Source organism: Haliotis rubra, unplaced genomic scaffold (genome assembly GCF_003918875.1).
Source record: "Haliotis rubra isolate DU_JTF1 unplaced genomic scaffold, ASM391887v1 Scf23, whole genome shotgun sequence".
In the NCBI taxonomy this organism is placed as follows: Eukaryota; Metazoa; Mollusca; class Gastropoda; order Lepetellida; family Haliotidae; genus Haliotis; species Haliotis rubra.
In genome coordinates, this window is record NW_025766336.1 from 2,388,423 (window position 1) to 2,404,269 (window position 15,847).

At 43.8% G+C, this 15,847-nt stretch overlaps 1 protein-coding gene across 1 annotated transcript in view; it reads left to right on the forward strand.

Moving 5' to 3' along the window:
* The window catches only part of LOC124277993 (DNA ligase 1-like), a 101,961-nt gene that overhangs the window by 10,677 nt on the left and 75,437 nt on the right, over window positions 1-15,847 (forward strand). Inside the window, 2 exon segments of the mRNA XM_046713720.1 lie at window positions 6,359-6,415; window positions 11,226-11,478. Of these exon segments, the coding sequence (XP_046569676.1) occupies window positions 6,359-6,415; window positions 11,226-11,478 (310 nt within the window).

Sequence of the window (15,847 nt, forward strand, 5' to 3'; positions counted from 1 at the left end):
CATCTACCCGGAGCGCCGAATCCGCTGCGGTGTCCCCGAGGTCGAGATCCCCACATTGACGCATTTTTCACCCCGGCCCTTGTGCGCTGGTCATTTTATGTGAAGTGTTGCTGAGGTATCCTATATTGACGGGATTATGATTTATATCTAACACCAATATTATCAGCTCAGGTATGTTGCCCTGAGTCAACCTCTTTATACTGCCGCGTGAAAACGACTCAGTTCTACTGTCGCTTGTATTTCTCTGTTTTCACCGGCACGGCTCTCAGTATAGTGGAAGGGTGACCCCTTGAATGTTGTATCGCCAGCTCACCTGACCGAGATGAATGTACAGCTCTCGGCACGGTACTAGGTCGGGTAACTTCGCGCCTGTGATGGTTGTTGTTGGTTTTATCTCGCCAGGCGGTATACCGAAAGTGTCCTCGCCAATGGTCGGCCGAGCCTCAAGGAGTTTCTTCCGTTGTTGATTAACACCACTGTACCGCTTTGAGTCGCTCATCTTGAGTTCGGCTCCCAGGGGTTTGAAGACCTCGCCGCTTAGCGAAGCACACGCTGTAGTAGCCGCCAGTTATCTGGCTGCGAGCTCCACTGACGAACAGCTTATTGTTGCTGGCGCTGATGTTAGTCCATTGCGGTAGGTAGGTGATATCGCGAGAGTGCTTACCGAAGTTGACCCGACGTGATATCGATCGCGGCAGTCAGCTGAACGCCCTCGCCGCTATTCCTGGAAGTGTTATGTACATGTTAGAGTATATATGCTCATTATATAATAGTTTTAAAATGTATTCCCCTGGTGTGTTTTACCCTAAACTGGACGTAGATTTCTTCCCCATGAAGATCGCGGTTGCTGATGGGATGTATTTTAACGCCCAGCTTTTAGATGTGTTCAGCCTGTATAAATTTTCGGTGACTAACGCTAAGGTAGTTCATGCTTGGTTCAACAACCCGATGCAGTTCTGGCAGAATCAACTCAACTTCGTGTGGTGCGCTACAACGGGTGTGGTGTGACATTAACCGACACTCGGCGTGGACCGCTGAGTCAGTCTGTGTTCAAGTTCCACGTGTACTACCAGGTCAGGCGTATCCTTAAAGAAATCAGCATCCCGCCCCCACTGGACGGCGCGATGGAACCCATTAAACAACAAGTACGATAGACGGGCCTACTAACGTATTTGCAACGAATTCAACTAAACCCGAAGACGGATTGGCGTTTGTCGGGCGAACCACGGTTGGGTATCCCCATCGCTCACCAAATGCCCTCGTGGAAGCCAGCAAACTGCTGGTGAAAGATTGGGGATACAAGTCGTGATCATCTCTTCACAACCAACGAGTGGGATGACCGTTACATGGCTTTCAATGTCAACAAGGAGTACAGAGTCTGGAGGTTTGATCAGGGAGGGGCAGCGGATGACTGGGAAAAGTTTATGTTGGACACGTCGAAAGGGTTTACTCGTGCCGGCACTGAACGCTTAAACGACTCGATTCGAACGTACGTGTGGGCGGTGTTGGGTGCGCAGACGCAAACCTAGACGCCAACAACCTGTACGGCTGGGCCATGAGTCAGTATCTACCCACAGGGGGATTCGAATGGGCGTCACCCATTGATGTTATGAGCATCGCACCAGATTCGAACAAAGGCTATATCCTGGAAGTGGACTTAGAATACCCCAAGGCATTACACACATCACACAACAGCTACCCCCTGGCCCCTGAACGTATGAGGGTTAACCCAGACTGGATGTCTGAGTACCAACATAACTTGTTAGGTGGGCGGTGGCAGACGCTGAAAACTCGTGCCCTAACTTAATGAATAAGGCCAAGTACATAGTTCACTATCGCAACCTACAGCTGTACCTGTCGTTGGGTATGAGGCTGACCAAAATACACAGGGTGCTCATGTTCGACCAGAGCCCATGGATGGAACCCTACATCAGAATGAACACAGACCTCCTAAGCTTGCCACCAGTGACTTTGAGAAAACCTCTATAAGCTCATGAACAACTCGGTGTTTGGTAAGACTATGGAGAACCTGAGGAAACGCGTGGACCGCGTGAAGCTGGTTCGGTCGAATGAGGAAGACAAGCTCAGGAGACTGATAGCCAGTCCGGCATTCACCCGTAGTAAAATATTCACCGATGACCTAGTTGCCCTACACATGAAGAAAAGCCACATAAAATTCAACCGGCCTGTTTGTAAATGGGGATGAGCATCCTCGATTTATCCAAACACCTGATGTACGACTTTTACTACAACGAGCTTAAGAAACAGTACGACGACAGGTGTGAAGTTCTGTACACTGACACGGATTCCCCGCTGATGGAGATTCAAACCGAGGACGGTAATGAGGACATGAAAAACACCTCGATTTTGTATGACACCAGCGACCTACCCCAAGGACCATGTCATACACAGTACGGTAAATAAAAAGGTCCTAGGTAAGATGAAGGATGAGTGTGCCGCACACCCATAGCCGAAAGTACATAGGTTTGAGGCCTAAGATGTATTCCATACTGAAGGCCGACAATGGTGAGATCCGAAAGGCTAAGGGTGTTAAGAAGTACGTGGGTTAAACAACACATCAAACACGCCAGATTCAAGGAAGCCCTGTTCAAGACCCGTACATTTAGGCATAAAATGAACACACTTAGAAGTGATGGCCATAGGATATAATGGACTGACAATAAACAAGACGCCCCTGTCGCCTATGGACACTAAACGTTGGATAGCTATTGATGGGATCAACACGCACGCCAGCATCGGGCATGAGAAAAATTGAACCAGAAAAAGTTTGAGGCTATTTACTACAGCCCGCCGGGGTACTGGAAAGGAGCTAGCGCCAGTAGATAAGCTGGCTAAAATGGCGCTGAAAATACCCCGAGGAGGCTGCAAAGCATGGCTTGAAAAACAAGCCCTATGGCAGATCTATTTACCGGCACCACGCTACGTGCCGAGAAGGAGGTTCGGTATTAACATACCTAATAGCGCTCACCAGGCCGACCTCCTATTCCTACCCCACGACAAGAGGTACAAGTATGCCTTAACCGTAGTGGACGAAAGCCAGTCGCTACAAAGGAAGCCGAACCCTTGACCACGAAAGATTCTGCCCAGGTAGCCAGAGGATTCAACGATATACAAACGCAGTCCGCTGACGTGGCCAACAGAGCTGCAAGTTGACCCCGGCTGGAGTTCATGGGTGCCGTGGTCACAACTGCTAACCAAACACGATACAAAGGTCAGGTAATGGCACGGCTGGAGCCCATCGCAGCCAAGCCATAGTTGAGAGATTCAATAGGACTTTGGCTGAGCTTTATTTGGGCATCAGTATGCTAGGGAGATGGTCACCCCGAAAACGATCGACTGAATGGGTATCACGGCTCCCCTAACGTGGTGTCGGCAATCAACCATGAAGTCACCCGCCTCACCGGCAAGAAACCGCAGACGCTATCAAACTAAAATCAATAGTGGCAGAGTCGGCTGCTCCATTGCGTGGGAAGGAGAAACAGATACCAGATAGGGCCCCTAGTAAGGTATCTATACCAGCCGGGGAACACGAGGGTGATAGCCGTAGTTTGAGCCACCGATCCTATATGGTCAATCAAAACTTACAACATAGATAAAGTTGACATGAAAGCCGACGAGCCTAACTTGTACTACTTGAGGGATGGGCCAGGTAGAGGGTTTGTAAGAGCGGAATTATTGATCGTACCGTACGGCACAGTGTTACCTCCGGTCAACACGGCATAGCGGTGCCCCAGGATACCAACACACTCCAGCCATGCCCCCGGCGCGGCTAGGAGGTCCCGCTATCGGCCCAAACTTTTTTATAGTAGGGGTAATGGTAGCAAGAGCTAAGGGTCCGACCAAAGCCTTACTTGTGAAATAAGGCTTTGCAGAGGCTTTGGTTGAAAGTGGTCCAGAACCCCCATTGTATATACTACTACATGGGCAGAACATCAGGAGAGAGTGACAAGTAAGGCTGGTCACATGACTGTTTGCGCGGGAAAGGGCAAATGGGAGGTAACTCGTGGGTGAGTGTATTTTTTACGTCCGCCTCGGGAACTTCAAGGGATTCAAGTGTTTCCACTACCAATTTTACTTGAAAAAGTACATTATTAATACTATGTTGTAATATTGTTCTAATTCAGTTACTGTTATTCAGTGTATGAAATTAGGCCCGTCCGACCGCCCGAGACGGGCTAGATTTGTGACGGATGATCTAAATTTACAACTGGCTAACCCGATGGTCTGGTAAAAGATTTTTAGATGTCCCATACATCTGAGTAAATTCACTTTGTCTTGGTGTCTGGTCTGGTTAAATCCATTTTGGGCTGGTAACATTTTGAAGTTGCCAGCCCCAATGTCTGGCTGGGTTTTTGGCTTATTTCATACACTGTGTTATTGTATTTTGTATCATGATCATCACATTGTTACAGTAATTAAACTGTCAAATAATACAATAGCCCAGCTAGTAGCAAACTCAGTGATAACTTATTGTTACTTGATTGGAATTTTTGCAAAAAGCATTTGGACTTTTTCTGCATCCCTGTGGATGCGCTAAGATATTTTGTTGCGTCCATTGTCAAATTTTAAGCGTATAGGACGCAGGAATTTGCATACTGTAAATCACTGTCTGCTTCAATCTCGGGCACTGAATACAAGTTTAGTTCACCTGACCAAATGCTCCAATCTACCTCAGTAGCAGAGCAGGGTCGAAAAGTTTTCTCATGGCTAAGTTGATGTTACCCATGGATGAACATATGTACAGTCACGCCGTGTTAGTCTGGTCACCGATAATCCGATTTCCCTTGCCACCCGCGAACAGACTCAAGCTGTAACCAATCTGGTTTACTATATAAACACATCAATTGTTGATTCATTAATCCGATGCTTCAGTCTCCGATTCTGAACATCAATTATCGGTAACGGATTAGCTAATTGTACTTGTTTTTGCGTCATTAATCCGTCTGTACATATGGCGGCCATGTTGCCTAACAATAGTGGGGCTCGTTATCGGTAAACTTCATTGGCTATTAGTACATTGCGAGTTGAACAAGTCATGAGTTTGCGATTTTAATAATTAACAGGTCACACTTTGTGTTAGTTTGAGCAAAACCTGTTATAGTTGTTCTTTTGTCTCTATCAGTCAAGTGAAAGGGAAGTAACTCTACTGCAGTGTGGTGTACTGGACTTGTTTCAGCAAACCGAAGTATCACTATCCGAACATTTTTTATGAAAAACTGCACAGTTCGGATTAACGCGGCCTGACTGTAGAGCATAAATTGCACATGGACTGTGTCACTTCCCCCTTGTTTAATGGAAATGGATTCATCCACATTGGTTCCCGAACTTACACTGTTTACTCTTCACATCAATTTGCTGATTAGTATGTTTACCAGTAATGACTGTTATTGCATTTTGCAACATTATTTTGCTCAAATGGTGTGGCATGATATTAGATCAATCCAGAGCTTCCGATCTTCTTGAAAACATAGATGTGACTGCTGCACGTGACTTATATAGAGATTAATACTCGCCGCTCGGGAAATGTCATTTTTCAATCCAATGTTTAAGGTGACCTAAATATATTCTGGAAGCATATGAATACAAATACGGCATGGTCAAAGTCACTGCGCAATGACAGGAACTGTTGTAGGACTAAAAATGTAGAGCCAATTTAAAACATTAATTTTTAACATTAATATTTCATATTTTTTTATGGTAATTGTCCTTGAAAAGATCAACAATTTTTATTCTCAGAGATTAAAAATTTCTCATTTCCCATCTTTGTGCATGGAAAATAGTCATTTATAACTCTCATAACATAAAAAAACATGATACAATTGCAAAATGTAAACGATACATGAACATATTTAAACTGATACTTTCAAAACTAAATATCGATACAGTGTTGAATGTATCGATAACTGTATTGTCTTAGAAAAGTATCGATGCATCGATGTGTCATGAAATCCCAACGTAAAACATGACAAACTCTTAAAAAATGTGATGTGTTATTATTTACTGAAATCTAGTGTTTATTAGTGTTGATAAATGTGTCCGATGAGTCAGTACCTGAAGTTGTAATAAACATTGTGTCTGTAGTTATGAATGAAAAAGATAGTCCCGCATTCTGATGTCACGTGATTGTCTCAACCGGCCAATGAAATGGCCGTTAGGGTTTATTACACATGTGCTACGCATCAAAACTATGTCATCACTTATTTTAACACATATTGATAATAACACTGAATATTGAGTGTTTCCACACATCAACTACTTTTGACACACCTTGACTGCACTCTTATCTTTCATAGAAGGGAGTCAAAATATTTACTGGGTAAATCTTGTCATGTTTCAGGTCTTTCTTCAGTTCGAAGACGAAGGAGAAAGATCCTGAAGAAAGTGTGACTGTCAAGTAAGTTCATCAGTATTGATGCCTTAGTAGCAGGGCTGCAACGATTCACCCAGACCTCGATTCGATTCGATTTTTGATAATGGACCCTCGATTCGATCAATTTCGATTTGATTCTTCATACAAGTAGAACATCAGAGTTTATTAAACAAAACATATCACACTGAAACCTTTTTCAAGATTTGACTAGGAAATCAGGAATGTAAATGATGTAGAGTGAAATCCTTGGTCAACTTGGAGATGTCTACTAACAACAATTTTCATTGGATAATTAGCCCGGCATCAACCAATCACATTTCCCATTATTTCAGCGCTCGAAACTGCTCGAGTTGGAGCCAAAATTACGATCTCGGCGTGTGGAAATAATCTAAATAGATATTCAAATATTGAATAGGAATAGTGATAATGGTTATCGAAAATCGAAACTAAGGTGTCAGATTCGATTTTTGATGAATAGAACCGAATCGTTACAGCGCTTCTTGGTAGCAGATGTTTAACACTGGCCCGTTTAGCAGGTGTTGCCATATTGGTATTCCCCACCAAACTGTATTCCCCACTGGAGGTGATGTACCTCAATCTATGTTCCCCACTGGAGGTGATGTACCCCAATCTATGTTCCCCACTGGAGGTGATGTACTTCAATCTATGTTCCCCACTGGAGGTGATGTACCCCAATCTATATTCCCCACTGGAGGTGATGTACCCCAATCTATATTCCCCACTGGAGGTGATGTACCCCAATCTATATTCCCCACTGGAGGTGATGTACTCCAATCTATGTTCCCACTGGACTGGGTGTGATGTACCCCAATCTATGTTCCCCACTGGAGGTGATGTACCCCAATCTATGTTCCCCACTGGAGGTGATGTACCCCAATCTATGTTCCCCACTGGAGGTGATGTACCCCAATCTATGTTCCCCACTGGAGGTGATGTACCCCAATCTATGTTCCCCACTGGAGGTGATGTACCCCAATGTATGTTCCCCACTGGAGGTGATGTACCCCAATGTATGTTCCCCACTGGAGGTGATGTACCCCAATCTATGTTCCCCACTGGAGGTGATGTACCCCAATCTATAGTTCCCCACTGGAGGTGATGTACCCCAATGTATGTTCCCCACTGGAGGTGATGTACCCCAATCTATGTTCCCCACTGGAGGTGATGTACCCCAATCTATGTTCCCCACTGGAGGTGATGTACCTCAATCTATATTCCCCACTGGAGGTGATGTACCCCAATCTATGTTCCCCACTGGAGGTGATGTACCCCAATCTATGTTCCCCACTGGAGGTGATGTACCCCAATGTATGTTCCCCACTGGAGGTGATGTACCCCAATGTATGTTCCCCACTGGAGGTGATGTACCCCAATCTATATTCCCCACTGGAGGTGATGTACCCCAATGTATGTTCCCCACTGGAGGTGATGTACCCCAATCTATGTTCCCACTGGAGGTGATGTACCCCAATCTATGTTCCCCAGGTGATGTACCCCAATGTATGTTCCCCACTGGTGATGTACCCCAATCTATGTTCCCCACTGGAGGTGATGTACCCCAATCTATGTTCCCCACTGGAGGTGATGTACCCCAATCTATATTCCCCACTGGAGGTGATGTACCCCAATCTATGTTCCCCACTGGAGGTGATGTACCCCAATCTATGTTCCCCACTGGAGGTGATGTACCCCAATGTATGTTCCCCACTGGGTGATGTGAATGTACCCCAATGTGATGTTCCCCCACTGGAGGTGATGTACCCCAATCTATATTCCCCACTGGAGGTGATGTACCCCAATCTATGTTCCCCACTGGAGGTGATGTACCCCAATCTATATTCCCCACTGGAGGTGATGTACCCCAATCTATATTCCCCACTGGAGGTGATGTACCCCAATCTATGTTCCCCACTGGAGGTGATGTACCCCAATCTATGTTCCCCACTGGAGGTGATGTACCCCAATCTATGTTCCCCACTGGAGGTGATGTACCCCAATCTATGTTCCCCACTGGAGGTGATGTACCCCAATCTATATTCCCCACTGGAGGTGATGTACCCCAATCTATGTTCCCCACTGGAGGTGATGTACCCCAATCTATGTTCCCCACTGGAGGTGATGTACCCCAATCTATGTTCCCCACTGGAGGTGATGTACACCAATCTATGTTCCCCACTGGAGGTGATGTACCCCAATCCATGTTCCCCACTGGAGGTGATGTACCCAATCTATGTTCCCCACTGGAGGTGATGTACCCCAATCTATGTTCCCCACTGGAGGTGATGTACCCCAATCTATGTTCCCCACTGGAGGTGATGTACCCCAATGTATGTTCCCCACTGGAGGTGATGTACACCAATCTATGTTCCCCACTGGAGGTGATGTACCCCAATCTATGTTCCCCACTGAGGTGATGTACCCCATATGGACTGGAGGTGATGTACCCCAATCTATGTTCCCCACTGGAGGTGATGTACCCCAATCTATGTTCCCCACTGGAGGTGATGTACCCCAATCTATGTTCCCCACTGGAGGTGATGTACACCAATCTATGTTCCCCACTGGAGGTGATGTACACCAATCTATGTTCCCCACTGGAGGTGATGTACACCAATCTATGTTCCCCACTGGAGGTGATGTACACCAATCTATGTTCCCACTGGAGGTGATGTACACCAATCTATGTTCCCCACTGGAGGTGATGTACACCAATCTATGTTCCCCACTGGAGGTGATGTACACCAATGTATGTTCCCCACTGGAGGTGATGTACACCAATCTATGTTCCCCACTGGGAGGTGATGTACCCCATCTATGTTCCCACTGGAGGTGATGTACACCAATCTATGTTCCCCACTGAGGTGATGTACCCCAATCTATGTTCCCCACTGGAGGTGATGTACACCAATGTATGTTCCCCACTGGAGGTGATGTACCCCAATCTATATTCCCCACTGGAGGTGATGTACCCCAATCTATATTCCCCACTGGAGGTGATGTACCCTGGAATCTATATTCCCCCACTGGGTGGCAAATGTACCCCAATCTATATTCCCACTGGAGGTGACTGGAGGCTGATGTGACCCCCAATCTATATTCCCACTGGAGGTGATGTACCCCAATCTATGTTCCCCACTGGAGGTGATGTACCCCAATCTATATTCCCCACTGGAGGTGATGTACCCCAATCTATATTCCCCACTGGAGGTGATGTACACCAATCTATGTTCCCCACTGGAGGTGATGTACCCCAATGTATGTTCCCCACTGGAGGTGATGTACACCAATGTATGTTCCCCACTGGAGGTGATGTACACCAATCTATGTTCCCCACTGGAGGTGATGTACACCAATCTATGTTCCCCACTGGAGGTGATGTACATGTTCCAATGTGTGTTCCCCACTGGAGGTGATGTACACCAATCTATGTTCCCACTGGAGGTGATGTACCCCAATCTATGTTCCCCACTGGAGGTGATGTACCCCAATCTATGTTCCCCACTGGAGGTGATGTACACCAATCTATGTTCCCCACTGGAGGTGATGTACACCAATGTATGTTCCCCACTGGAGGTGATGTACACCAATCTATGTTCCCCACTGGAGGTGATGTACACCAATCTATGTTCCCACTGGAGGTGATGTACACCAATCTATGTTCCCCACTGGAGGTGATGTACACCAAATCTATGTTTCCCACTGGAGGTGATGTACACCAATGTATGTTCCCCACTGGAGGTGATGTACACCAATCTATGTTTCCCACTGGAGGTGATGTACACCAATGTATGTTCCCCACTGGAGGTGATGTACTCCAATCTATATTCCCCACTGGAGGTGATGTACCCCAATCTATATTCCCCACTGGAGGTGATGTACCCCAATCTATATTCCCCACTGGAGGCAAAGTACCCCAATCTATATTCCACACTGGAGGCGATGTACCCAAATCTATATTCCCCACCAGAGATGATGTACCCCACACTGTACCCCACTGGAGGTGATGTACCCCAATCTATGTTCCCCACTGGAGGTGATGTACCCCAATCTATATTCCCCACTGGAGGTGATGTACCCCAATCTATATTCCCCACTGGGGGTGATGTACTTCAATCTATATTCCCCACTGGAGGTGATGTACCCCAATCTATATTCCCCACTGGAGGTGATGTACCCCAATCTATATTCCCCACTGGAGGTGATGTACCCCAATCTATATTCCCCACTGGAGGCCCCAAATCTATGTACCCCAATGTATATTCCCCACTGGGGTGATGTACCCCAATCTATATTCCCCACTGGAGGTGATGTACCCCAATCTATATTCCCCACTGGAGGCTGATGTACCCTAATCTATATTCCCCACTGGAGGTGATGTACTCCAATCTATATTCCCCACTGGAGGTGATGTACCCCAATTTATATTCCACACTGGAGGCGATGTACCCAAATCTATATTCCCCACTGGAGGTGATGTACCCCAGACTGTACCCCATTGGAGGTGATGTACCCCAATCTATATTCCCCACTGGAGGTGATGTACTCCAATCTATATTCCCCACTGGAGGCGATGTATCCCAATCTATATTCCCCACTGGAGGTGATGTACCCCAATCTATATTCCCCACTGGAGGTGATGTACCCCAGACTGTATTCCCTACTGGAGGGGTTGTACCCTAATCTGTATTCCACACCAGAGGTGATGTTATAACTGGACTACTGTTAATGTGATATTAGATACAAACTGTTACTCATTAATTTAATCACAGCTGATAAACTTAATGTAAGAATGAATAATATTTTGTTGTTTTAGAAAAGAAGATAAATCTCCACTTAAGGTTAAAAATGGATCCCCATCCAAAGAAAGTGACTCTCCTATCAAGGTTCCGTCTCGGAAGAAGAAGGCCAGAATCATTGAGAGCGATGATGAAGAAGAGGAGGAGAATGTGGATATTGTGATGGAGGAATCAGAAGATGGCAGGGGAGATAATCCAGATGTCAAATCTAGTCAAGAGAAATCTGAAGAGAAGCCCATGAAGACTGTGACACCACACAAAGATAAACCAGTAAATATAATTATCTATGTCCGTACATTTTCCTTACCCCAGTTTGAGATAGTCTTATGATCTGCTTCTGAAAAATGTATCATTTTGCGCCTGCTTAACATGATCAAATCTACTAAAACTACTGTAGCTTTCTTATTGAAGATATGGGCCTAGTTGAAGTGTTTGCTTGTCACGCCAAAGATCCTGGTTGGATTCCCCACATGGGTACAAGGTGGGAAGTCCTTTTCTGATGTCCCCCTGCCGTGATATTGCTGGAATATTGCTATATTAAGCGGCGTGAAACTAAATTCACTCACTCACTCACTTAATGAAGATAACCTATCTTTTCTTTTCTTTCAATCCTTGTATGAGTTTGAAAATTAGGGTACTTACTTTGGGATTTCTGTCTTAATAAGACCTGTACTTGTTAGACCGTGTAGGGATTTGGAGTGTTTTTGTGGAAGTTTACTGACTGGATCTTTAAACAGCATGTACTCGCTTCCCTAAGATCACTGGTATCATGAAGTCATAACAGAGGGCAAGCATTGAATATTTAAGGTTACAATACAGGGATCCAGATAACTTTTCAACATCAGGAGTAAGTACTCCTTATTTTTTCAATACAGGATTACTGGAAAACCTTAGAGTAGTGAATGGAATTTAATGGAGTACCAGTAATCTTGTGTTTCTTTTCATATATGCACCACAACATTGCTACTCTTGTGTAAACAGGTCAATAAACAATAAAATGATACTTTTGCAGATCTGTTACGTTTTTTAAATATTTCATGCATATTCCCCACTAGAGATGATGTTCCCTGATTTGTATTCGCCACCCGAGGTGATGTTCCCTGATTTGTATTCCCAACTAGAGGTGATGTTCCCCCAAAATTTCTTGCATATTTTATATCCGTACATACGTCGATACGGCCGTTATCTGGAGCCCTGCAATATTGGGGTGATAATATACAATTATAGACTCTTGTAGAGGTCGATATCGTTTTTTATTGACCTGAGTAAAACAATTTCGACTGAGCTTGCGAGGTCGATATTGTTTTTCTCAGGTCAATGAAAACCGATATCGACCTCTACAAGAGTCTATAATTGTTTTATTATATAATGAAAGAGAAACGGGTTTTAACATAAACTTTTAATGCACACACTGTGCCATCTATCCGAGTGATCTGATTGGCTGAAAAGCGGGGGAAGCCCCTTCGTACGGGTTCCTTGTCTATTTTTAGTAACCCAAGTCAATATCGTAATTTATCAGAAAACTCAAGTCAATATCGTGTTTTGTAGTCAATCATGTGACGGTCTTTTGACCAATCGTGGTACAGGAAAAATACTACCTATATAATAAACATTATTATACCCTCGTTGACGATGTCCTTCTGTCCGTCCGTCCGTCCCGAACCTTTGTCATGAGCATGTCTCTTAAAGTTTACATGCTAGGTTCACCAAACTTCACACACATGTTAATCATTACCCATAGATGTGCCTTTTGCTATTTGGAAGTTTATCAGAAGTCTTTTTTTTTTGCTATTTCCATGGAAACGACTTACTGCAAAATGTGTTTGATGGTTTTCTTGTTTTTATCTCCGAAACTATACATGCTAGGTTCACCAAACTTAACCCACGTCCACTTCATTGTGTGCAACATGAGACAGTCAAGTTCAAGTTTCGTATGTCAGGTTTCTACTGAAAACACCAAAAAATAATAGTTCCATAAATTATTAATGTAATCAGTAAATAGTAAAACTATTATCTAAGATGCATATAAAGTTAGTCGAATCAAGGAGAAAGTCTTGTGAGCTGCTGATCCTTGTCACATGATATATATCAATATCAGTCATTTCCATGTCCCAAAGTGGGAAGCGGGGATCTGTGAGCTGTGCTCACTTCTACACTTGTATTTGATTCTATTTCATTCAACACAAATTCCAGATGGTTGAAGCTATGTGTGAGTGAAGTATTCATTTTTTTCAATCATTATGTTGTTACTTGTTGATTCCCAAGTTTTATATAAAATTTGTAAAAGAACTAGTTGTGAAACCAACAAAGAAATGTGAATGTAATTAACAATTGTGTTCTAAAATTGACTTTGTTCATAAAGACAATAACGGTGGTCCGGTTAATTGAAATAATTGAAGATTGGTCGCAGTGACTAAACGACCAAGCAGTCGATCTTAATTTCTCATAATCGAACACAAACAATTTTGGAACACTTGTTTACATTGACAATATTTTTCACAAGGTAGGTTTTGTCTGTTACTTTTCATAAGCACTACAAGCTTGTACCAAGTCATGATTGAATTTATCTTTAAAATCCAGGACATAAGTTCCTAACATAAGTCATCCTGTAAAGATGTGCAATTTGCAAAAAAACCCTGAAAGAACTACAGTAGAACACGGATATAGCGAACACGGATGTAGCGTACAAACGGATATAGCGAACAAATTTAAAAGTCCCGTCAACAGTCCTTTATAATATCATTAAAATTATACGCGAATAACGAACTCGTGAGTAGCGAATTAACGGCTATAGCGAACTGATTTACTACCCCCAAGCCCAATTAACGACGTGATTAGCGAACTCACTCAGTGTCAGCTCAGTCACTTAGCGGTATACATCAACCTTGTTGGCGGCGAATCAACATATTGTTGAGATTGTTAAACATGTTCTAGCTAATGTCTGTGAATGATAAATTCAGAATTTTAATGTTATGTCAATGTACATGTACAAGAATAAAGATTTGTAGCCTCAGCATATACGTGTCTCGACATCTCTACAATCCAAGATGGCGGTCAAATGTGAATAATGAACACCGGATATAGCAAACTAAAGTTCTTGGTCCCTTGGAGTTCGTTATATCCGTGTTCTACTGTACATGTATTTTCTGTATGTTTTGTGCATTAAGAAACATAATCAGGAAAATTTTAAGGATTGACTGTGTATTTCTTTCGTTGCATTGAGGTATGAAACTAAAAACCAATGTGCAACTGTATGAATCACGCCACGCCGGATTCTTACAAAAGTTTGCACATTGGTTTTAGTTTCATACCCCAATGCAACGAAAAGAAATACACAGTCAATCCTTATAATTAAATTCAACAACAAATACTGTAGGCTTTCAACAATATTTTATTTAAACACAATCAAATTCATCTAAACAGATATCTTTGTTACCACCGATTTACGGATTAACATTTTCGGTGTAAGAATTCGTAATGGCGCGACATGACTCAGGTGACTCATTTACATAAAATGACACGCCTACCAAACCATTAGCCAATCAGCATAGAGCACCCCAAACAGCTGTCAATCAACCAAGCTAACATCGGGTTGCGAATCAGAGCGAACAAGACAACGCGGACGATGCCGGTAACGGCAAAGTTTCGAAGTTCAAACATTTGAATTATTACCAGCTTAACTGAAAGACACAGTTTGAAAAGTGAGAATTGGAAATGAAGCCCGATGACATGAAGTTAGTGGAACTGAGATTGTTAGTGGCAGCAGTATTTGGCGCAAGTGGAAAGGGGCTGTGATGTGACTGGGATTGCGATGCCATGAACTGATGTTCCAACGTGCGCATGCTCTTGTCGAGGGCGCTACAATGGCGGAAAGCCGCCTCGCTAATTCTTAGTTTTTGAGTAGTCGTTGTGTGGCTTACTATAACTACGCGATCGAACTTTCATTCCTATGGCCACTCATAAACATTATGTGATCGAAGTTCAAAGCCAGCGTCACTCATGGCTTGGATTGCTGTGGCCAAGGCAATGAGCAGTGTGTGACTGACTACATTGGGCATTGCGACATATGTCAGACATGAAACGAAAGTGAACTGGTATTTTTGACTGGGGTTGCTGTATACCAAATGTTGTGTGCGCCTGGAGAACTAAGTGCATCTTTATTACAGTGCGAAAAAAGTGATCCGCATTTGGGTCACTTTTGTCAATGAGCTGGCTAAGGCGCATTGACAGGACATTGGTTTATATCATTCGTCACAGACATTCGCTTGTCGCTTATGCTTCATCGCTGCTGAGACCACCCTGGATGTTTTTGTTTTACGTTTAGGTGGGACAGTGTGACATATTCAACATTGCTATCATCTACCGCAAATTCAAAGGATGTGGGCTTAAGCTGCTGGTGAAATTCAAGACCATGACTTACAAAATGGATGGCCAAGTCGCATTCATACTTTGTACCGGAGGATAACAGGATTGGATGCCTAATGCAGATAAGTGCTAATTTTCATCAGATCACTTGTTTCAATGATTGATTTATATTGTGTGGGATGTGACAAGCCATGTTGTACATTGTACTTTAATTTGGCATCAAGCATATCATTTGCAGACTTAAACTGCTTATCTCTTACAATGTCAATATCTC